This window comes from Pseudonaja textilis, chromosome 12 (genome assembly GCF_049901715.1).
Source record: "Pseudonaja textilis isolate UNSWEBS1 chromosome 12, rPseTex1.2, whole genome shotgun sequence".
NCBI lineage: Eukaryota > Metazoa > Chordata > Lepidosauria > Squamata > Elapidae > Pseudonaja > Pseudonaja textilis.
In genome coordinates, this window is record NC_142001.1 from 19,466,571 (window position 1) to 19,489,895 (window position 23,325).

A 23,325-nucleotide genomic window follows, 5' to 3' on the forward strand; every position below is an offset into this window, starting at 1 on the left:
ACACAGATTGGGAAGAACTCCAAGGTGCCTTCCAAGTCCTATTATTCTGGTGACTTCTTGTTACCAACCAAAACGAATCACGGTTCTCAAATCGGGTATAGGTCTAATGCTATCTTACGGTGGGTATGTGTCCATCTGGTTGAACTCTTCCACCATAGCTGCTTCTCCAAAAAGAAGCTATCTTTGTGGACTTGAACAAGGAGACCTTCCTCTAGAGAAAAGACGCTCGTGAGTTGGAATTCTTTGGTTTTAGTCTCCAGTTTCAATTCCGATTTAAAAACAAGATTTGAGTTTCTCCCTCTGCGACTTGAAACACAATATACACATTTAAAAATTTAAAAAGAAGGAAGGGAAGATGGAAAGGGAACTGAAGATGGCACTGCTTAATTTATTTTTTAAAATTACTTCCCTTTCGTGCACAAGCGTTACTGCTGACTTTGTTTTATTTTAAAGGTCAGTATTGGGAAGTGGGAAAAAAAAACCCATAGATGCTCTGGCATAAAATTGTGCCTGTCTAATCTGTTCTAAAATTGTGCCCCTCTTAAAAAAAAGCAAAAAGCAAATGGTCTTCTATTTTTCCTTCTAGGTTGAATATGTGTTTTCGGATAAAACAGGGACTCTAACGGAAAACACCATGGAATTCATTGAGTGCAGCATTGACGGCTACCGATACTGTGATTCCTTTTCACAAGTGGATGCAAAGAGGTCTACAGGAAAAGCAGACAAGGTACAATGTTCCCCTTCCACATTTCCAGAACTGGAGGTTGGAGAACAGAAGACTTCTGGGCTTCTTCTGATTTTTAGATTGCCCCTTTTTTTGTGGGATTCATAGCTGCCTCTGCTTGGCCTCTCTAGATCTCTACAAAGGATTTAAGTCCTTGTTCAAGAGAACCTCTAGTCAATAAGGAAGCAGCAGAGTGCTTCTTGTGAAGTTGAAGATCAGTAGCCCTTGTAGGCAGAGATGGTATTCAGCCGGTTCTGACCAGTTCTGGAGAACCAGTAGCGGAAATTTGGAGTAGTTTGGAGAACCGGCCAATACCAGCTCTGACTGGCCCCTCCCCCATCTATTCTCTGCCTCCTGAGTCCCAACTGATCGGCTGGGTCTTCTTTTTTTGCCCTGCACAGGAGAACGGAGCTGGAAAGCAGGTTAGAGGGGTGGGGAAGGAATGGGATTTTGCAGTATATCCTTCCCCTGCCATGCCCATCAAGCCGTGCCCACAGAATCAGTAGTAAAAAAAAAATTTGAATCCCACCACTGCTTCTTGGATAGGCCCTGACACCCTTGGATTTATACCTGCTTGCATTAACCATTAACCTGGGTGAGGAGAAGGGACACTCTATCCGGTTAATTTTAAGTTAAGCTGATTTAATATTTTACAACATATGGCAGGGCTAAAAATGCTGACGCGCAACTGCCCAGCTCGGTAGATCAAGGGTGAAGGATACAGTAGGACAGTTGGACAGTTGGAAGCAGCCATCTTGGACTGTGGGACCTGAACGTTCTCCCAGTTTAATGTAGGTCCTTCTCTTGGTTTACCTCCTTTCTAGAAACAAGAAGAACTGTTCCTTCGAGCATTGTGTCTCTGTCATACGGTTCAAGTCCAGAAAAAGGACGAAATCGATACCGTGACGTTGCAGCCCAAAACGACCCAAATCTACGTTGCAGCTTCTCCAGATGAAGTGGCTTTGCTACAGGGGGCTCAGAAGTAAGGCCATTTCCCCCCACTGTGTTACTTTTTTCCCCTCCCAGGTTCACTTCAGTGTCATGCAGGCAGTTGACAAACGGCCAATTCCATCATCGGGTGCTGAGAATGTTGATATCTTGCACGATTGACTCACCAGGGACATAGGTTCCCATGCCCCCAGCCTATACATATATAGTTCTTGTCTTACAATCATAATCGAGCCCACCACGATAGTGGTCATTAAGTCAGTGTGAGGGAACCACGCCCGATTTTTCATACTTGTTTTGTGGCAGTCATTTCCAAGAACGCCACAGCAGTTACGCGAAGGTGATTGTTAAATGAATCCAGGTGGTTTTGTGCCAGGAACAACATTGCATGGACCGCAACAAAGATGGCTTTGGGTTTGATTCAAGAAACTTCCTGTATAAACCTTCGTGTTGGTGCAAAACTCACGCCAAGCAAATTCTGAACTCCCCTTAACACCTGGCAGGGTGATAGGTTTCCCAACAGAAGTGTAAGTGTAGGGTCTGGCACTCGTACTGATTGTGCTTTCAGGCTTGAAAGGTTAAAATCGTGTGCCTCACTTTGAAGTGGTTTCTGATGTATGAGGGCAGATTCTCCCTTTTTGACTTCGGAAATTAAATACAAAAATGTCAACTCAAAATGTCAACTCCGTAGCCTATGAACAACCCCGTTCCAAATCACCTCTCCGGTCAACCTCCCTCTTCTGCAATCTTTATTTTACTTTGCTTTATTTAAAATCCGCTGGTTTGTTTGTTTGCTTGATTGTTTCGTTTTGTTTTCTTGTTTTGGTACCTAAAGGGTGTGCCTGCGTGATGCACCGACGTGAGCGTGTGTGACTGTGTGTGCATTGGTTTTTTTTTTTTTTCAACGCCATTCTGTCCTTTTTGTTCATTGACAGGTATGGTTTCACTTTTCTAGGACAAGAAAATAACATCATGGCGGTAGAGAATTCCAAAAAGCAAATTGAGAGGTAGGTCCGTTTGCAGGTTAGGCTCCTCCGAGGAAGCGGGTTTAGTCCCAGGAGCACGAATTAAGTTTCAGAAAGGATCCAGAATTGAACCGGCTGGTTTAATTTTGGTATTTTTTCCCCCCCGCTCTGATTTATTTAGCCGCATTCATGCTAAACTTCTCACCTTCATTTCTGCTTCTGCAAGAAAGGGTTGTTGAAGGATGGACCAGTCAGGTCCACCCGTGAGTCCATCCATGTTTTCTCGATGAAACCTTTCACGATACATAACTCAAACTTTAGGCAGGGTTTGGAAGCAAAGCGGCCCGTCACAATCCCTCTTGAGATTTGGCTCCTGAGCCCCCAACTTGGTAAATATGATTGTGATCATCACTATCCAAAAATGATGACAGAGAACAGAATAAACAGAGCCGGAAGGAGGCCTTCTACTCCAACCCTCTTTTCCAAGGAGGAGATCCTGTACCATGGGTGTCCAACCTTGGCAGATGAGATGATGGTGATAATGGTCATCCAAAAATGACGATGGTAACAGATCACAGAATAAACAGAGTTGGAAGGACCTTCTACTCATGATCATCGTTACCATCATCCTCATCAAAACATCAGGGTTCTCAGATGAAACCTTCAAGATTTGAAGGAAGCTTTTAGTCTTTTCATTCATTGTGGTGTCATACCTTGGAGCTGAAATCCATGAAATTCCAGAGAAGTTCACAATATTTGGGACACCATTTTTTTTTTTAAAAAAAGAAAAAGCCAGGTCAAATAGTGTCTGAGGAAAAAAAAAAGATATACATACAAACATAGCTTTTTAATACCGTTTCCCTGGAATGTTTCTGCAATTCTGTTCTGCAAGTAGTCTTGCTTGTACTTTGCTCTTTTCTTTTTAAATGGATTTCCTCACTTGGAAACCTGACATACACATTTTAAATTATTCCAGTTATGCCTGTTTATTATAATCGGCTTCATTGGAACAACACATGGTTCTGATTTCTTCACGCTTGGCATTTTTCTTGTTTGAGCTTGACGGAGGTTAGAATTTCCATCAGTTCCTCACCACTAAATATTCTTTCTCTTCCCTTTAAAAAAAAAAAAAAAAGATACGAACTTCTGAACATCCTTGATTTTGACTGCGTCCGTCGCCGGATGAGCGTTATCGTGAAGATGCCGGATGGTGAGTAGAAACCTGGGATATCCTCTGATATAGGAGGAAAAGTGCGAACTAGCCGTGTCATCTTCCCCGGGAGAAATGTTCGTATGGATCAGAGGTCTCCAAACTTGGCAACTTTAAGACTTGTGGACTTCAACTCCCAAAATACTGGAAGTTGAAGTCCACAAGTCTTAAAGTTGCCAAGTTTGGGGACCCCTGATATGGACAAACATTCAAAGAATGGCTGCAGGATTTGAGTATGGGTAGTCTGGAGAAGAGAAGCTTTAGGGGATGACATGATAGTAGTATTTCAGTATTTGAGGGGCTACCACAAAGAAGAGGGGGTCGACCTATTTTCCAACACGCCAGAAGGGAGAACAAGAAACAGTGGATGGAAACTAATCAAGGAGAGAATCAATCCTGAATTAATTAAGGAGAAACTTCCCGAAGGTGAGAATAATTAATCGGAGGAACCACTTGCCTTCAAACGTTGTAGGTGTTCCACCACTGAAATGGTAAAGGCTTTCCTGCCTTCCAGCTCTATTCTGAATTTGAATTTTGGATGTAAGCAAGGGGGCATAAGGAGTTTTTTTTTAATGACCCTCTCAGCCATAACTATCTATTTAATCAAATCTTCAATGCTGACCCCATTAGAATATCTCCAACGTTGACATCAACAGATCCAATGCTCTAATTCAGGGGTCTCCAGACCTGGCAACTTTAAGACTTGTGGACTTCTCTGGGCTCCTCTGCCCTGTTTTCCTCAGAGGAACATGAGGGGGTGTGGACGTATCCCTTGTACTTTAACTAACATCAAATTGTTCTGTTTCCCTGTCTTTTAGGAAAAATATACCTATTTTGCAAAGGAGCGGATTCTTCAATTTTCCCAAGGGTCCCTGAGGCTGAAGCACAAAAGACAAAAGTCCATGTGGAACAGAATGCAGTGGTAAGTTCTTCAGACCAGCTGGGGTTGTAGATGTTCAGGATTCCATCATCTTCAACCTAAACCCCAAGAAAAGACATTGGTGGAACCCTTCTCCTCCTCCTCTTCCTCCTTCTCCTTCTCCTCCTTCTCCTTCTCTTCCTCCTCCTTCTTTTCCTTCTCCTCCTCCTCTTCCTTCTTCTCTTCCTCCTCCTCCTTCTCCTCTTCCTTCTCCTCTCCTCCTCCTCCTTCTTTTCCTCCTCCTCCTCCTCTTCCTTCTCCTCCTCCTCTTCCTTCTTCTCTTCCTCCTCCTCTTCCTCTTCCTCTTCCTCTTCCTTCTCCTCCTCCTCCTTCTCTTTCTCCTTCTCCTTCTCCTCCTCCTCCTTCTTTTCCTTCTCCTCCTCCTCTTCCTTCTCCTCCTCCTCTCCCTTCTTCTCTTCCTCCTCCTCTTCCTCTTCCTCTTCCTTCTCCTCCTCCTCCTCCTCCTCCTTCTTTTCCTCCTCCTCCTCCTCCTCCTTCTTCTTTCCTTCTCCTCCTCCTCTTCCTTCTTCTCTTCCTCCTCCTCCTCCTTCTGTTTTCCATTTTCCTTCTCATTCTCCTCCTCCTCCCTCCTTTTTTTTCCTTCCTTCCTTCCTTCCTTCCTCTTTCAAAAGGGCATATTTTAGAATTAAGAGGCAAAAGGCTTATCAGATTAGCTCTGGCCGTGAATAAGATCAACGCAGGGTATTCTCTGCATCTTCATGTCATCTTAGCAAGTAGCAGTCCCAGCCAGCTTTGAAAAGTCGCCATATATGGGCTATATTCTGGAACGGTTTTGGGTGTCACTCTCCTGGAATGACTTAGCTTCAAGGATCACATCTTCTGCTCGCTGTCTCTCAGGATGGGTATCGGACACTCTGTGTGGCCTACAAGGAAATATCACCCGCCGTCTACAAGGTCCTAGAAGCCCAGATTAAAGAAGCCACTGTGGCTCTACACAACCGAGAAGCCAGGATGGCCAAGGTCTTTGATGATATTGAGAAGGACATGCGTCTGATTGGCTCCACTGCTGTAGAAGACAAGTAAGCCCCACTGGCTAGTTCAGATAACCCATCGCGCCTTCCAAGGCAGTTGAAGTCTCAACATATTTTAATCAGTTTTGATCAGATGGTGGTGTGGTGTGCCCAGATTATTCTGTTCAAGTGGGAAACTTTTAATTTGCCAGTTTATTAGCCCCATGAATAATGGCACGCTTTGTAGACCATTGTTCCTCAAACTTTCTGCGTTCAGAAAATGTGGGGACAACCCAATTAAACACCCCTTCTCTTCTTTTTTGTTCAAGGATCAGAGGGCTTTGGGGAAGGAAGGGGAATAAGCAAGGTGATACCTTTTAAAAAGCCTTTTAAGCTAAATTTGGTACCCAAAAGGGTACTGCAAAATTAAGGATGTGTTTACCATTTGAATGGCCTAAAGTATCCCACACTGTAATAGCCACAACTATTCATACCAGCCAAGAATGCTATGATAGAAATGTTTGATAGGTTGAGTACCTCAGCTAGCTACAGAAGATGGGACTTCCAGATCAGAAGATCAGGTGAGGGAAATTGGCAAATAAAGCTCAAAAATTGCATTTGTGTGTGGGAAATCCAGTGATGGTATGCTAGCGGTTTGGACCGGTTTGACTGAACCGGTAGTAAAAAAAAAAAGCCGCCTACAATCTGCTGAGAGGAGGAAAAAATGCCGGAAGATCAGCTGAGAGGAGAAAGAAGAGAAAAGCAAAGGATCGACCCGCCCCACCCACCCCTGTGCTTTTGTCTTCTTTAGCCTCTCAGCTGATTGGCGCTGCAGGTCTCAGCTGGTGTGTGGAAAGCTGCACGCGTGCATTAGGTGCAAACACAATCACCGAACCCGTAGTGGGACAAGTAGGATCCCATTGCTGAAAAAAAAATCCCTCTAAATTGTGAACTGGAGAAGTGGATGGAGAAGACCCACTTTTAATTGTGCGTTGGTCCAGATTAGAATTCTTCTACACGTTCTTCTTGTCTTTGCTGTCCTCGGTGGTGGGTTGCTATAAGTAGCTCAAGTGCTTCCTTGCTACATATGTGTTCTGAAGGGCCCATTTCCTAAAAGGAAACCCAGTGATTTGTCATTTTGTGGGGGAGGGAAAAAGGGGGAAAATAAGAGAGGAAGCTTTGAGGAAGATCCCGCTGGTTGGTTGAGTCCTTTTCACCGATTTTCCTGCAGACTCCAGGATTTTGCAGCTGAAACCATTGAATCCCTCCACGCAGCAGGCATGAAGATCTGGGTGTTGACAGGGGACAAGCTGGAGACGGCCCAAGCCACCTGCTATGCAAGTCGCCTCTTCCACAGCAACACAGAGCTACTGCTCTTGACAGCAAAAATGGTGGAGGAAGGTGACAGAAAAATGGAGCGGCTTCACGAACTGCTGATGGAGTACCACAAAAAGTTGGTGACCGACGCGCCCCCAGGGAAGAAGTGAGTTGGATACTAAGCAGTAACTGAAGCACTGTTTCTCAACCTTGGCATCTTTAAGAGGTGTGGACTTCAATTCCCAGAATTCCTCAGCCACAGGTGCAGGCTGGGGGATTCTGGCAAATGAAGTCCACACTGTCAAGATTGAACCGCTTAACTTCTTCTGAACTTCTATCGCTCTTCAACTTGCCACTAGGATGGAAGGGGGAAATGGAATGCTAAGATTTTGTCTACGGACTGTGAGAGCCAAGGTCACTACTGCAGGTGTTAGATGGATACATGGACTGTTCCCATAACAAAAGGACCATCCATTGTTTAACTAAGCGAGTGTTTACATGAGAAAACCAGAGCTTGTTTTGCTTCTGCAGTTCCGAGATGATGTATCCAATAAAGTTATAGTTTTGGGAGGTGTCTGCTTTGTTTGAGTTCGCTATTTGGACCATTCACACACACCTCTTAAAATTCCTGAGGTTGAGAAACACCGGTCTGAAGGGTTGGGAAGATGGGACAGTTGCCTTTGTGGCACTTTGCAGCAATCTAGGGTGGGCCCTCCAATCTTGACAACTTTAAGACTTGTGGAATTCCACCCCCCCCCCCCCCCAGAATTCCCCAGCCAGCATCCATGGCTGAGGAATTCTGGGAGTTAAAGTCCACCACTCTTAAAAGTTGCCAGATTTGGAGACCTCTGAAGGTAGCCAGAAGGGAGACCTCCATGAAGTTGGTCTTTTGTAGCCTGCGATATTTGGAACCGACATTATTCCTAGTGCATCCCCTTATATTGTAAGGGCTGATCTCAGTTGGACGTGCCTTGGTCCCATTAAAAACTACATTGCTTGATATCTTGAGTTCTCCTTGTTTTTCTGCCTGGATGTCTTCCTTGCAGAGAATCCAGAATTGCTATGTTTTCCATCTCTTCCCTTCCTTCTCAGCTAAAGAAGGGTAAACTCATTGAAGTAGCACATAAAACACATTTTCTTTATATAGTAAAAATTGAAAAAGATATTTGTAAAATAAATTAAAATAAAACACATTTTCCCACACATCTGACTCTTAAAGGAACTAAAACAGCCAGAAGGGTTGCTACTCCTTGAGTTTCACATATCCTCAACTAGCTCGATACCCGTACTCTACTAAGAAACTATGAGGTTGGGCTTAGTTTTTTGGGAGGAAAATAAGGGTGTGTGTGTGAAATATGCCTCTGCCTACCACCATGTGAAAGAGTTGAGGGCTGTTTGGAAACTAAAGCAGTATTTGGTGTGGGAGCAAGAAGGAAACAGCAAGGAGCCTGGGCGTGGCTTAACTCAACTGTTCTGTACTAAAGCTGCTTAATGCTGTGAAACTAAAACTCCTCTGCTTGTGTTTTGCCTTTGGAAGAGATTTCTTTTCAGTGGGAAGGGGGAGTAGAACTCCTTAGCATCAGAGCATGTTAATAATAATAATATAGGAAATACTAATGCTCTGATGGTCCTTTTGAAAAATCCTTTCTTAGTGAGCACCTAGAAGCCAAGAGAAACATACATGCCAAATTTCAAGTTTGTAGGCTTTACAGTTCTGGAGATTTTGTGATGATGCATAAGTGGTATTTCGCTTTTATATATAGAGATTTTATTTATATATTTTTCTTTAGTAAACATAAAAACTCAATACCTATTTCACTTTTATATATATAGATTTTTCCTCCTTGGCTCTTCTGACTACAGCTTGGGTCATACCAAGGTCTCCAGCCAACAAGTCACCTTTCTCTCTTTCAGAAGCTGGGTATCCAGTTCAGACTACGGACTGGTCATTGAAGGGGCCACCCTTTCCCTGATCATGAACCCTTCTCAAGATTCCAGCTTCTCCCACTACAAGAGCATCTTCCTCCAGATCTGCCTGAAGTGCACCGCCATTTTGTGCTGCCGGATGGCCCCGTTGCAAAAGGCTCAGGTGTGTTGCTGTCCTCTGTAAGTGAGCCAAGCCACGTCCTGTCCCAGCAGAACCTGGCACGACATCCTTTCTTCCGCGTGAATGTTGGAAGGCACCAGTGGTGGGATTCAAAAAAAAATTACTACTGGTTTTGTGGGCGTGACTTGGTGGGTGTGGTGTGATTTGGTGGGCGTGGCTTGGTGGGTGTGGCAGGGGAAGGATACTGCAATATCCCCATTCCCTCCCCACCCCACCAACCTGCTTTCCAGCTCCGTTCTCCTGTGCAGGGCAACCAAAGGAGACCCAGACAATCAGCCTGGACTCAATGGGAGGCAGAGAATAGATGGGGTTGGTGGAGCCAGTCAGAGGTGATATTTGCCAGTTCTCCAAATTACCCAAAATTTCCACTATCAGTTCTCCGGAACTGGTCAGAACCTGCTGAATACCACCTCTGGAAGGCATCTCTTTTGGGAAGCCAATGACCATAAATATCTGACCTGCTGTTGAGTTTGGTCTTCAGAGTGGTGTAGTCCCCAGGAAGCCGGCTCAGAGTTGGGTGAGGAATATCTCCTATCCTGATCCACCATCCATCTCTTCCCCATAGATCGTCCGCATGGTGAAGAATTCCAAAGGCAGTCCCATCACTCTGGCTGTTGGAGATGGAGCCAATGATGTCAGCATGATTTTGGAAGCTCACGTGGGCATCGGTAAGAGATGCTTTGACCCATAGTGAGGTCTTCTCCCTCTGGAATTGTGTTGGTCAAAGGCAGGAGCCTCCAAACATGGCAACATGCTGGCTGAGGAATTCTGGGAGTTGAAGTCCACAAGTTTTAAAGTCTCCTAGGTTGAGAAACCCTGGACTAGGTCGGGGATCTACAACCTTGGCAACTTTAAGACTTGTGGCCTTCAACTCCCAGAATTCCTCAGCCAACAAACTGGTTGAGGAATCCAGCGAGTTGAAGTCCACAAGTCTTAAAGTTGCCACAATTGGAGACCCCTGGACTAGGTGATCCTTCTGGTCACTTCCAACTCTATCATTCATGGCTGGCTGAGGAATTCTGGGAGTGGAAGGCCACAAGTCTTAAAGTTGCCACGTCTGGAGGCTCCCATGTCAAAGGAAACAGCGCACAGGAGCTCCACAACTTTTAGGAGCCAGGCTGAGAGAGCTTATATAAATTCTGGATGACCAGGATGTTGCGGCCTCTGATGTACAAGGTGTCAACTCATAAAATATTTCTATGGTCTTTTTAGAGCTGCCAACAGAAAGGGAGGGGGGGAGCAGTTTGGCAGCTTGGAAACCAAAAGTGCATTCCATAAATAGTTTTCAAAGATAGTAACTAGGTGACTGAAGTTTCTGCAATGCAAATATCTAATTGGAGAACATGATGGATGATTCTTGGCTATGGATGGGTCCCATTGGAGAATATGAATTACGATACACCCAGAGGGTGGGGGAAAACGAGGGTCAAGGGTGACAATGAATGATGGGCCTCAGAGTCGGCTGCGCCCAGGCAGTGCTGGCATTGTTAACTCCCAATAAATCCTTTAAAGTTTTGGAAGTTTGGCTCGAGACTCATGATTTAAATAGGGGTAACTGCCGGAATCCCGACAACAAGGTTGACGTGCTCCATTCTTCTCCTTGGCCAGGTATCAAGGGAAAAGAAGGACGCCAAGCCGCCCGGAACAGCGACTACGCCGTCCCCAAGTTCAAACACTTGAAAAGACTGCTCTTGGCTCACGGGCATTTGTATTATGTCCGAATATCTCATCTTGTACAGTATTTCTTCTATAAGGTAAAGGGAATGGCGCATTGGTTTCGTGGAGGCCGAGAGGAAGGCGGATAGGGGGTGCGGGGCCTATGCCACTGCCAGGCCTTGCAGGATGCTTAGCAGAAGGCTAGCAGGGAAGCAAAATGCTCTTGGGAGGAGGGGGCAGAGCCAGCGGTATCCTTGGGGTGGGGGGTGGGGGGCAAAACGGGAGAGGTGGTGGACAGAAGGGTGGAGTGAAGGACCTGCCCTTTTGGGGCATCATGTTTGGTGTTGAATTACTCCATTCTACAGGTAATCCTCGACTTAAAACCACTTGCTTAGCAGACTCCATTGCAGTCATAGCTCGAGGACCATTTCTAGTCTGTTCTTCTCTGTTCTCCTGTTCTGTTCTATTTTATGTTCTGTTCTTTTCTATTTTCTATTCTACAGTAATTCTATTCTCTGTTCTATTCCATATTCTGTTCTGTTCTTTTCTATATTCTATTCTCTGTTCTATTCTGTTCTGTTATTTTCTATCTTCCATTTTCTTCTATTCTATTCTATTCTATTCTATTCTATTCTACTCTACTCTACTCTGTTCCTATTCCTATTCCTATTATTCTATTCTATTCCTATTCCTATTCTATTTTATTCTACTACTCCTCTACTCTGCTCTATTCATTCATTATTCTGTTGCATTCTACTCTATCCTACTGTACTCTACCCTGCAAAAAGTACATAAAGATATTAGAAAGAAAGATATCAGAATTGAATTGGTATGGATTGTTGTTTTAATTATATTATATATTTATAATTTTTTCTTCTTTCAAAATACAGTATCTTCTGGTTTTATTATTAATATGTTTTTCCCCTTTCTCTCTTCCCTCCCCCCCCGATTCTTTTTTTAGAACCTTTGCTTCATTTTCCCACAGTTTTTATATCAGTTTTTCTGTGGCTTTTCACAGCAGGTAGGTTGCCATCGGTTGGGTGGGTGTTGATGTTGATGTTTTGATCAAAACAGTGGTGGGATTCAATTTTTTTTACTACTGGTTCTGTGGGCGTGGCTTGGTGGGCGTGGCAGGGGAAGGAGATACTGCAAAATCTCCATTCCTTCCCCACCCAACTAACCTGCTTTCCAGCTCCGTTCTCCTGTGCAGGGCAACCAAAGTAGACCCAGCCGATCAGCTGGGACTCGGGAGGCAAAGAATAGATGGGGACGGGGCCAGTCAGAGGTGGGATTTGCTGGTTCTCTGAACGACTCCAAATTTCTGCTACCAGTTCTCCAGAACTGGTCAGAACCTGTTGAATGCCACCTCTGGCTCAAAACTGGTTACCTAATGATTGTTTGAAGAAACTATCCAAAAAGTTACTGATGTCCCATCGCAGAAGTTACAACTGCTGTACTATCCCTCCAGTCACACAATCGCATTTTAGGTGCTGGGCAACCATCTCACATTTACAACCAGTTGCAGCGTCTTGTGGTGATGTGATCAGGTTTTTGCAACACATTTTGCCATTTTCCCGCACCAAAGATGCCCATTGCATCAGTTGGATTTGGACTTAACAACCAGATGGATCACTTAATCATGTGATCCATCGATTGATAAACAGATTAACAGAGTTGGAAGGGACCTTGTAGGTCATCTAGTCCAACCCCCCCTCCCAAGCAGGAGACCCTACACCATTTCTGACAGATGACAGCCCAATCTCTTCTTGAAAGCCTCCAGTGATGAAACTCCCACAACTTCTGAAGGCAACTTCTGTTCCATGGGTTGATTGCTCTCCCTGTCAGAAAATTCCTCCTTATTTCCCGGTTGAGTCTCTCCTTGTTCAGTTTCCATCCATTGTTCCTTGTCTGGCCTTTGGGGGCTTTGGAAAATAGCTTGACCCCCTTCCTCTCTGGGGCAGCCCCTCAACACTGCTATCCTGTCTCCCCTGGCCCCTTCTCTTCACTAGATTCATTTAACACCCAACCTAAAATGGTTATAAGATCGAGTCCAGTCCCGTGGGGATTCCACAGTTGCAACAACTTCACAACCAAAATTCCAGGATCACTGGTGGCCATAAGTCAAGGACTACCTGTAATTTGGGGTGACAAAATTCTTGTTTTCCTTGCACATTAGGGGATTGGATGGTTTGGTAGTACTTTTACGAAGGAGAGCCAGCCTGTATCCCTTCCCAGTTTGGACGACTGGGAGAAGCAGCTCCCACCAGTCATGTATAAACCACGCCTTTCATTTTGTCTTCTTTTGGGGTGTGTGTGTGTGTTTTAAATGGTTCCTCTTGCCAACCCCCGAGAAGTGGTCCTTCAGCCTCCCTCTTTGTCCCGCAAAAATGCAGCTGCTAGCAACTCCCTCCCTCTCTCTGCCCTTCCTCCCTCTCTCCCTTCCTCCTTTTGGGGGGAAAAATAGACACCACCCCAGTTACAAAAGAATCCCCTCGCAACCCAAACCACTCCTGCATTGTACTTAAACTCCTGCAAGGGGCAGATGTGAATGGATGAAGTGGGGGGAGCTATTTGTGTGTGTGTGTGTGTGTGTATATATATATATATAAGTCCGAACGACTCCAGGTTTCAACGATTGTTTCCTGAATGAGCGAGCAGCTGTCCCCCATCATCTCGGAGCAGGAGGAAGTGGCCTGCAGCTGCCTTCCAAGGCTTCCAAGTTTTCGGCTCCATTCACCCAGAAGGAGTCCTTCTCCTTCTCCTGCCAGCCTGATTGTCCTCCTTAGGCGAGGACCACTGGAGCCACCTCATTAGCTAGGGCTTGCCAATGAGCCATTGTTGCCGAAAAATCTCCGCTGGGGGAAATAATGAGCAAAACGGACGGGTTCCGCGGGGTCCTCTCCCAGCGTGTTTGGTCCAGCCGGACTCAACGAGTGGCATTTTGGTGCTTCGAAGGGCGTCGCTTTCACCTTTCCAATGAAAAACCCGCTCTGCTCTGGCTGCTTTGGCTTGTCCCTCCAAAATGTTTTCAGGCATTTTGCCCAAAATAATCACAATCATAATAATCATAGAGTGATTGCCTGGCCCATTGGGTTGGTGAATTGTTGCGTGTCTGTGCTAAGAAAAGAGTCTTATGTGTTGGAGGCAACTTTTGTATTTTCCTCACACCTTTTGCCCTGATCATTTCAGGAAACCATGAATGGGGCTTATTTATTTATTCGGTAAATTTATTTATTTAATTTTATTCAATAAATAATTTTTATTCAGTAAATCAGATTATATCTCTGTCTGTGTGTATGTGTGAGAGAGAGATCAATAATTCTGATAGATAGATAGATAGATAGATAGATAGATAGATAGATAGATAGATAGATAGATAGATAGATAGATAGATAGATAGATAGATAGATATGGAATACAGGATGGTCAAATAGTTATATATTCTGATTCTTATTTGACCATCTTGGATCTGGGTGAGACCAAAGCCTTAAATCAGGGGTCTCCAAACTTGATAGCTTTATGACTTGTGGACTTCAGCTCCCAGAATTCCTCCTCCAGTCATGTTAGCTCAGGAATTCTCGGAGTTGAAGTCCACAAGTCTTAAACTTGCCAAGTTTGAAGACCCTTGCCTTAAATCAACAACAGGAAATGATTGCTCAAGTCATTCTCTTTTTTTCACTCCAGCCTCTCTATGATGCGGCTTACCTGACTATGTTCAACATCTGCTTCACCTCTCTGCCAATCGTGGCCTACAGTCTCCTGGAACAGCATGTCCCTATTGATGTATTGATGACTTTCCCAAAGTTGTATTTGTGAGTATGAGAAGAGGATCTTCTTCTTCTTCTTCTTCTTCTTCTTCTTCTTCTTCTTCTCCTTCTTCTCCTTCTTCTTCTCCTTCTCCTTCTCCTCCTCCTCCTCCTCCTCCTCCTCCTCCTCCTCCTCCTCCTCCTCCTCCCTCTTCTGCTTCCTCCTCCTTCCTCCTTCCTCCTCCTCCTCCTCCTCCTCCCTTCTAGCACTGATGATGTTACCAAGTTTGAGTAATAAAACATCTGCAGGAGAACAATCAAGCTCACAGGTCCTCAAGGACCCTCACAGTCATCATCATCTCCTCCTCCTCCTCCTCCTCCTCCTCCTCCTCCTCCTGTCAATCTTGCAGGTAGGGACAGAGTTCCTTTGTCTTGACATCCTTTCTCAAGGTCTTCCTGACCTGCTACGTTTCTCCTTTTGAAGTCTCAGCTTGCATTTCTGATCTCCTGGCAGCATTTGAGATCTGAATTTTGTGTTTTTCTTGGTAGGAATGTTTCCGACAATGCTATGCTCCAGTTGAAGCCATTCGTCTACTGGACCTTCTTGGGCCTTTTCAACGGTTGCGTCTTTTTCTTTGGTGCTTACTTCCTTTTTCAAAATGCCTCTATAGAAGACAATGGAAAGGTGAGGCCCCAAAGACCGAATTCTTTGCAACGGAGACTGGGGTGTGCTTGGCATGTGTGTTTGTATATGGCAACAAAGGCCGTAATGTGACCTCCGTCTCTTTGATGCTTCTCTAAAGGAATAAGCCACCCAGCCAATGATCCTTGGGGCTACATCTTATTTTAAAATGTGTTTATTTTAACCTGTATTTCTTTTAACAGGTACCATTGTCTTCAAGGCAGTATCTAGCAGTATTTTCTTAATTGCAAATTTTGTCAATATGTTTTTCAGATGGCAGGACTCTGGACGTTTGGAACAATGATTTTCACTGTCTTGGTCTTCACAGTCACACTAAAGGTTAGCGTTGTTCTTGTTGTTATTAAAAATACTCATCTTTGACAGGCTGGATCTGATATCATAGATCTTGGTGAGATTACATTCTTGCCCTGATCTCAGTGATGCCCATCCTTAAGGCCAACTAGATCAGGGGTCGCCAACCTTTTGGACCGCAGGGACCACCAAACTCATCATTTTAAATCTCACGGACCAGAGAATCTGGGAAAATCCCCCCAAAAGTCTGCAGGAAAATCCCCCACCCCGTTTTCCTACCGATCGATCGTTCTTTATTTGGGATCACAGGATACCACCTCCAGCTCTGTTCTCAGGGGGAGAGAGAGAGAGAGAGAGAGAGACTTTTGGCTTCATGCAAGGAAAGCAGCAGAAGCCGCAGAAGTCTTTCTTTCTCTCCCCCAAACTCCGCCAAAAATGAGTCTTTGCCGGCGCAGCCTCTTGGTGCAAGAGGCCTTGCAGGGTCCCAAAGACTCATTTCTGGCGGAGTTTGGGGGAGAGAAAGAAAGACTTTTGCTGCTTTCTTTGCGTGCAGCCAAAAGCAGAAAAAGAAAGAAGCGGAAAGAAGCAGCTCAGTGACCAGGCAAGGCAGGTGGGGCGAGTGGGGCAAGTTCCCTCCCCGCCAGCCTTTCCCCCCTCCTCTCACTACCTCATGTTGTTCACAATGCAAGCGACGCAAGCCTTGTATTCCTGCAGGCCATGTGGGCGGTGCAGCCTTGTGTTCCCACGCAACCTGGATTAATTGCTTTGGGAGGGTGACATTTCTCTGTGGACCACCAAAATTTTCTCGTGGACCAACAGTGGTCCCCGGCCCACTGGTTAGAGACCACTGGACTAGATGACAGGAATGGCCAACTCTCGATGGGTCCAGACTAGGAGTATTGGTGGTTTTGATTAGGATCAATAAAAACCAATGCAATATGAATTTAAGGTAGGAATGAGGGGCTGCCCCAAAGAAGAGGGAGTCAAGCTATTCTCCAAAGCACCTGAAGGTAAATCAAGAAGCAACGCGTGGAAACTAATCAAGGAGAGAAGCAACTTAAAACTAAGGATAAATTTCCTGATAGTTAGAACTATTAATCAGTGGAACTCCTTGCCTCCAGAAGTTGTGAATGCTCCAACACTGGAAGTTTTGAAGAAGAGATTGGACCACCATTTGCCTGAAGTGGTGTAGAGTGGTGCCGAAGCAGGGGGTTGGACTAGAAGACCTCCAAGGTCCCTTCCAACTCTGTTATTCTGTTCTAATGTTGAATTTCTCATTTCTGTCTTTTTTTTTTTTTTCCCTAGCTGGCATTAGACACTCGGTTCTGGACATGGATGAACCATTTTGTCATCTGGGGCTCCCTGATTTTCTATGTCTTTTTCTCCTTCTTCTGGGGAGGCTTCATTTGGTAAGCGAGCCGTCGCGGTTTCCCCAGCCCAAAGTGGCCCCATCCGTCAAGTCCTCTGCAGAGCCCGAACCTTTAAGCCAAAGTCCGTTTGAAGAACGGATGGGCGCCCCGACTTCAATACGCATGAGCTATTGGGTGGGGTTTAGAAGGAAACGGTGGAGGTGACTGTTCTTCTTTCCTCCTCCAAAATGATCCCCCCCAAATTGAAACACACACACACACCCACACACACACCATCTCTGGCTTCAGAGGTGACCGTCTTCGAGGGCTTGTGGGAATGTGTTGCCTTTATGGGGACAAAAACATCCCAGCCAGACGAGCAAATTCTACCTTAATGTATGTTCCCACCAGTGGGTGGGATTCAAATTTTTTCACTACCAGTTCTGTGGGCGTGGCTTGGTGGGCGTGGTGTGGCTTGGTGGGCGTGGCAGGGGAAGGATACTGCAAAATCCTCATTCCCTCTGGACCCCGCTAGCCTGCTTTCCAGCTCCATTCTCCTGTGCAGGGCAACCAAAGGAGACCCAGCCGATCAGCTGGGACTCGATGGGAGGCGGAGGATAGATGGTCTTGTTTGTCTCAGATGCAGAATTGATGCACATGTCTCTCTCTCTCTCTCTCTCTCCCTCCCTCCCTCCCTCTCTCTGTTCCTCCCTTCTCTCTCCCTTTCTTTCTCTCTCCTTCCCTCCCACCTCTCTTTCTGGCTGTTCCCCCTCTTTCTCTGCCTCCCTTTCTCTATCTCTCCCTCCCTCCTCTCTTCATCTCTCTCTCTCCCTCCCTTTCTCTCTCCCTCCCTTTCTCTCTCTCTCCTTCCCTCTCTTTCTCCCTCTCCCCTCCCTCTTTCCCTCTCTCCCTTCCTCCTGTCTTTCTCTCTCTCCCTTCTCCTCTCTTCATCTCTCTCTCTTTCTCCCTTTCTCCTCTCTCTCCCTCTCTCTTATCTTTCTCTCTCCTTCCCTTTCTCCATCACTCTCCCTTCCTCTCTTTCTCCCTCCCTCCCTCTCTCTCCCTCCTTTCTTTTCCCTCTCTCCCTCTTCTCCCTCTCTCTCTCTCTCTCTCTCTCTCTCTCCTCTCCCCTTCTCTTTCTCCTCTCCTTCCCTCCCTCTTCTTCCTCTCCTTCTCCCCCTTCCTCCTCTCTTCCTCTCCTCCTCTTCATCTTCTCTTCTCCCTTTCTCCTCTCTCTCCCTCCTCTCTTATCTTTCTCTCTCCTTCCTCTCTCTCTCTCCTTCCCTCTCTTTCTCCCTCCCTCCCTCCTCTCTCCCTCCCTTTCTTTTTCCCTCTCTCCCTCTCTCTCCCTCCCTCTCTCTCTCCTTCTCTCTCTCTCCTCTCTCCATCTCCCCCTTCTCTTTCTCCCTCTCCCTTCCCTCCCTCTTTCTTCCTCTCCCCTCTCTCCCCTCCCTTCCTCCCTCTCTTTCTCTCTCCCTCCTCTTCATCTCTCTCTCTTTCTCCCTTTCCCCCTCTCTCTCCCTCCTCTCTTCATCTTTCTCTCTCCTTCCCTCTCTTTCTCCCTCCCTCCTCTCTCTCTTCCTCTCCCTCCCTCTCTTTTCCCTCTCTCCCTCTCTCTTCCTCCCTCTCTCTCTCTTCCTCTCCTTTTCTCTCTCTCTCTCTCTCCCTCCCCTCTTCCTCTCCTCCCAGGCCTTTCTTGAAGAAGCAAAGGATGCACCATGTGTTCGCCCAGCTGCTCTCATTCGCCTCTTCCTGGCTGTTGATTTTCTGCCTGATTTTCATCTCCCTCCTCCCCGAGGTCGTCGGCCTCGTATTTAGACACTTAAAACGGAAAAGCAGCGAGGTAAGAGAGGAGCAGAAAGCCTGTGAAGTGGAAGAATGGATCCCGCTCTTCTAAGCCAGGCCTCAAGCGAAACCGTGGACAGGTGTTCCCTGCGGTTGTTGTGTTTTCTGGGGATAAAAAATTTTTTTTTTATTTTTATTGTTTTACTTTCTCCTGAATGTTTAAACAATTCCCGTCTGGTTCAGTTCGGCTACAGCGGGCGAGCAACAGAAGGGTAGCTAGTGTTTAGCAGTCTGTGGAGGACCCCATTGGAAAAAAAAATAATCTCCCCACCCTTCTGCCTTGATAGGTTAGCCATCAACCATGTCACGATGGGAGGATCCATCCCAATCAGGACTAAGTCTGAAATGGAGAGGTTTTATTTTTTTCCAGAACGACACTTTGCCAAGCCTCCCATTTCACACCCTGCCTTCTAGAGAAATTCAACCGGAAACCAAGTCCCGGGTAGATATTTCTCTTGTCGTGCGTCGTTTTAAAGAAAGAAGAATTTAGTCTTACGAGGCCCTCAACCAGTTGACGTCTGAATGCTTTCTCTCTCTCTCCTCCGCAGAGGAGCCATTCCCCCAATGGGTTTTTAAAGCTGGTGTCCTTAGAGGCTGAGTTTCTCTCTCTTTCTCACCATCTCCTGCTTTGCAATGTGCGTTGAAGCTTGAATCTCAGTGAAAGAGTCCCTTGCCCGTGTTCGTGATTTGTGGGGATCAAGCTGCCTTTTCAAGGAGGTTTTATTTCTTTCAGATTTGGGGTCCTGGAGACAAAGGAACCCAAGAGAACCGTAGCTGAAAGCATCCCTTCTGAAATTTAGGAGCCTAGTTATGGCTGGGGCATTCATTGATTTCCTTCTCCTTATCTAGAGTTGGAGGAAAAGGAGGACCTTAGTTTGAGGGAACGTAGGTAGGATGACCAACTGGGGTCACACCTGAGAAGGAAGAAAGGAGGAGTCCATGTAAGGTGTGGTTAGGAGAACAAAAAGCTTTGAGACTGAAATCTTAACTGGTATTTCACTAAACTAAGATCAGCATTTTTATATCAGTCCTGTTACAATGCTTGTTTCGTATTGGTGCTGTGGTTTCGGTCCACACGGTGGCACGAATGCAAGAATTATTATTATTATTATTATTTTTAATTATTATTATTTTGTCTTGTAAGGTCTTGCAGTTGGGCCTGTCCTGAGGAATTTTGTCTGTTTGACGTGTTAGAGGGGTCTTTTTGGGGAAGGAGTGGGTTGAATTTATTACAGGGAGTTGTAAAACGAAGACCTTTTCTTTGTGTTGTCTTGTAATGTAGTTTTTCCAGTAAACTTTATACACAAAATATATTGGAAGAGTAGTTTTTGCTAGAGCATACCATGAGGATGTAACTTCTCTAACCGAAGACAAAAGCAGTAAAAACCATAAAACAGGAAGAGGGGAGAGCAAAGTGGGAACACAATCAATTATATATATATATATATATATATATATATATATATATATATATATATATATATATATATATATATAATTGCTTTTGAAAATATATATATATATTTGCTTTCGAAAAAGAATTAAGGTTCTGGAAGGACTCTATATAGTATGACTCTATCTTCTCTTCACAGAGACAATGCTAATTTCCTTACATTTTCAAATCTGAAAACAGGCAAGAGAAGAAGAGAGGGGTAGCTGAGGCTGCAACACCATCTTGCAAAACTTGCCACTGGAGCAACGAGGGATGCTTCCCATCCAGAGGTGGTATTCAGCCGGTTCGGGCCGGTTCTAGAGAACCGGTAGCAAAAATTTTGAGTAGTTCAAAGAACCAGCCAATACCACCTCTGGTTGGCCCCACCCGCCCGCCCCCGCCATTACCTCTCCTATATGCCCTTGTTTTGAAAGGCGTAGCAGTAGCTACACCTGGGTTGATGGGACCTGTGCACCCTGGAGACCTGTGAGGTAAAGCGTGAAGCATCTGACAGAGATCATCCGTTTATCAAAGTAAGCAGTCTCTAGGGCTGATCCACACCTTTCTCAATTTAATAGCCCCAAATCTCCTCTCCTTGGTTTGGAGTCTCCAGATATTCCTAGGACCAGAGGTGGTATATTCAGCAGGTTCTGACCAGTTCTGGAGAACCGATAATGGAAATTTTGAATAGTTTGGAGAAATGGCAAATACCACCTCTGGCTGGCCCCGCCCCCCTACCCCCGCCATTACCTCTCCTATATTCCCTTGTTTTTATCTTAGCTGATTCGCGTGGCAGAGCAGATTGCCATGCCTCAGCTGAACCAAAAAACAGCTCAGCTCACCAGCATTTACACTCTTTGTGCCCTGTGCGAGCGCGCAAAGCAGGAAGAAATTTGGAAACCCACCACTGTTCCCATCCCTTGTAGAAGCATCTCTGGTTGAGTTGGGATGACCTTCTGGTAGGAGGTACGGATGAAAAGGAGGGCTCCTGGCCTGATCCTACTACCAACCTGAAATTGACGGTGGCCACCAACCTAGTAGTCCTTTCAGATGTTTCTGGTGTCCCAAAGGTGCTTTTTCTTTTTTTTCCAAAAGGCAACTGGACTTTCTTGGTTTTCTTTCTTTGGAAGCTTTTCGCTTGTCACCCAAGAAGCTTCTTTAGTTTGTTTTGAAGTTAGAACTGAATGTTTTCAAAGAAGAAGAAGCAAACCCAAGAAAGTCCACTTTTGAAAAAAAAAATGCCCTTGGGACAACCCTGTCCTGGATGATGGAGACTTTCCATAGGCTCCCTGACCAGTTACAGCAGGACAGATCTCCCGAACCTTTAATAGATCCTCTCTGTCCAAGAGCACGCTTTCCTAGGCGTGAGATAGATGCCTCTGGAGAAGCTGCCTCAAACGTCTGGCTTCCCATTTGACCGACCGCTCCAAACTCTGGTTTTTCAGAGAGTTAATTTCTCAAGTTTGACTACGGCAATCGAAGGAACACGCTGCAGGAAAAAGAACCGTTATTTTTCCTTTTTAGAAATCAGCATTGTGATGCCATAATTATGGACAGCGGCTTCTTTCTAACAGGTTCCCTCCATTCTCGACTTTTATTATCAGTACTTTTCCGCTATTAAAAAAAAACACGCACAGGCGTTAAAAAAGAAAAGAAAAGAACTAATTTGTAATATATTATTTTTTTGCCCTGCTTTTTCCAGCCGCCTGATTTCCTCTCTCTCTCTCTCTCTCTTTCTCTCTCTGTTTCCAATTTCCCACTTTCCTTTTGTCTCGTTGCGAACCAGGTAACCCGGCGCCTTCCTTCCTCGGGAACATCTACTATCTTCGTCCTCTCTCAAACCTCCAGTAATCACAGTTTCTCTGAATGAATAAGGTGATTTTCTTCTTTTTAATAAGCTGCCATTCTCCGCAGTCGCTCCTTTGCTTTCTTCCCGGGCACCTGACCTTTTCATAATGTGCTTATCGACTGTCTCACATGCATTCTGCTTTTCTTTTTTCTTTTCCCCCTTTTCTTCTTTTTTTTTTTAAAAAAGTAGGAACACTTCATATATTTCAAAGTCCTGCTTAATTGCCATTCCTTTTTTTAAAAAAAAAAAATCTCGCGTCATCTCTCCTTCCCTGCTCATGTCGCCACCGATCAGGTTGCTGTTTTGGAGGGTAGCTGAAAAATCATGATATTGCAATTCCAGTTTGTGCAGGAAGCAGCCCGCCTCTCCCCTGATTTCCCAAAATTATAGGTGTTCTGGATGGTTTTGCTGGGGATCAGTTGATAGAGCCACCAAGATTACCTTTTGTGGTAAGAAGCACTGATGGAAGTGATGGGACCACTCCAGGATGGAAGGCTAACATCTTACCATTCTGGAAGCATTTTTTAAAAAATGGGGAGTGGGCTTTGCTAGTTGAAAGTTAGCCCAGCAAGGCATGGACAGTAGCTTTTCACCTGGATGGAGTAGCTTGCCAAGACTAGATTCCTGCACCTGCATCTTCAACAGCTGGAGACATCTTCCTTACCGCTTCCAGATGTGTGAAATTGTGAGAAGCTACGTCAAGAATCTTCCGATAAACAAAAGTGAGGTTTTGCGTGCGTTCAGAAGTGGTGCTGAACACCGTCTGAATGCAATGGTTTGCTTGTAGTCCAGTAGCCCACGAAGCAAAGGTAGGTTTGAAGGACCCCAAAGGTATTGTCCCAAAGCTGTGATTAGAAGATTGCTGGTGATTTTTAGTAGCGATGGGCAATAATTAGCATGATCCAACTAGGAAGTTTTGCAAGTTCCAGAGTAAACTTCTTGAGTTATCTTGAATCAGTTGTATGTCCTGTTCTGGAGAAATGCACCATCAAACGTTCCCACAATCTACACAAATCAGAGAAATGCTTAAAAGTATGAATGAAAAAATGATCACTCTAACCTTAGGCAATAATTTGCCAAGCAAGAGAAAATTAAAACTAAGCTACCGGTGGTAGGGAGACTTCGCTTTAGATAGAGTTTAGCAACCAAACATAGAGGTAGAAATGTTGCACAAGAAAGCCAAATCTATTACGGAGAAAATTCTCTTCTGTTGATTGTGAATGGATGGTTCCTTTTTTAGGTCAAGCTCCAGGCAATCCAGATCCTTCATAAACTGGCCAAGCATGATGGTCA

General features: G+C 45.2%; 1 protein-coding gene across 6 annotated transcripts in view; it reads left to right on the top strand.

The window, feature by feature from the left end:
• ATP11C (ATPase phospholipid transporting 11C (ATP11C blood group)) overlaps positions 1-23,325 on the top strand; it is a 62,016-nt gene that overhangs the window by 32,931 nt on the left and 5,760 nt on the right. For 4 of the 6 annotated variants that reach the window (XM_087941179.1, XM_026716683.2, XM_026716685.2 and 1 more), the window contains exons 13-28: positions 587-727; positions 1,549-1,706; positions 2,608-2,679; positions 3,774-3,847; positions 4,666-4,769; positions 5,625-5,806; positions 6,969-7,220; positions 8,969-9,143; positions 9,727-9,829; positions 10,770-10,915; positions 11,779-11,838; positions 14,502-14,629; positions 15,113-15,248; positions 15,519-15,584; positions 16,863-16,966; positions 18,596-18,749. In XM_087941179.1, coding sequence (XP_087797305.1) covers positions 587-727; positions 1,549-1,706; positions 2,608-2,679; positions 3,774-3,847; positions 4,666-4,769; positions 5,625-5,806; positions 6,969-7,220; positions 8,969-9,143; positions 9,727-9,829; positions 10,770-10,915; positions 11,779-11,838; positions 14,502-14,629; positions 15,113-15,248; positions 15,519-15,584; positions 16,863-16,966; positions 18,596-18,749 — 2,055 coding nt within the window. Of the gene's footprint in view, positions 1-586; positions 728-1,548; positions 1,707-2,607; positions 2,680-3,773; positions 3,848-4,665; positions 4,770-5,624; positions 5,807-6,968; positions 7,221-8,968; positions 9,144-9,726; positions 9,830-10,769; positions 10,916-11,778; positions 11,839-14,501; positions 14,630-15,112; positions 15,249-15,518; positions 15,585-16,862; positions 16,967-18,595; positions 20,061-21,969; positions 22,059-23,325 lie in introns of those variants that run through there. The other 2 variants (XM_026716688.2, XM_087941180.1) reach the window with 2 other exon arrangements.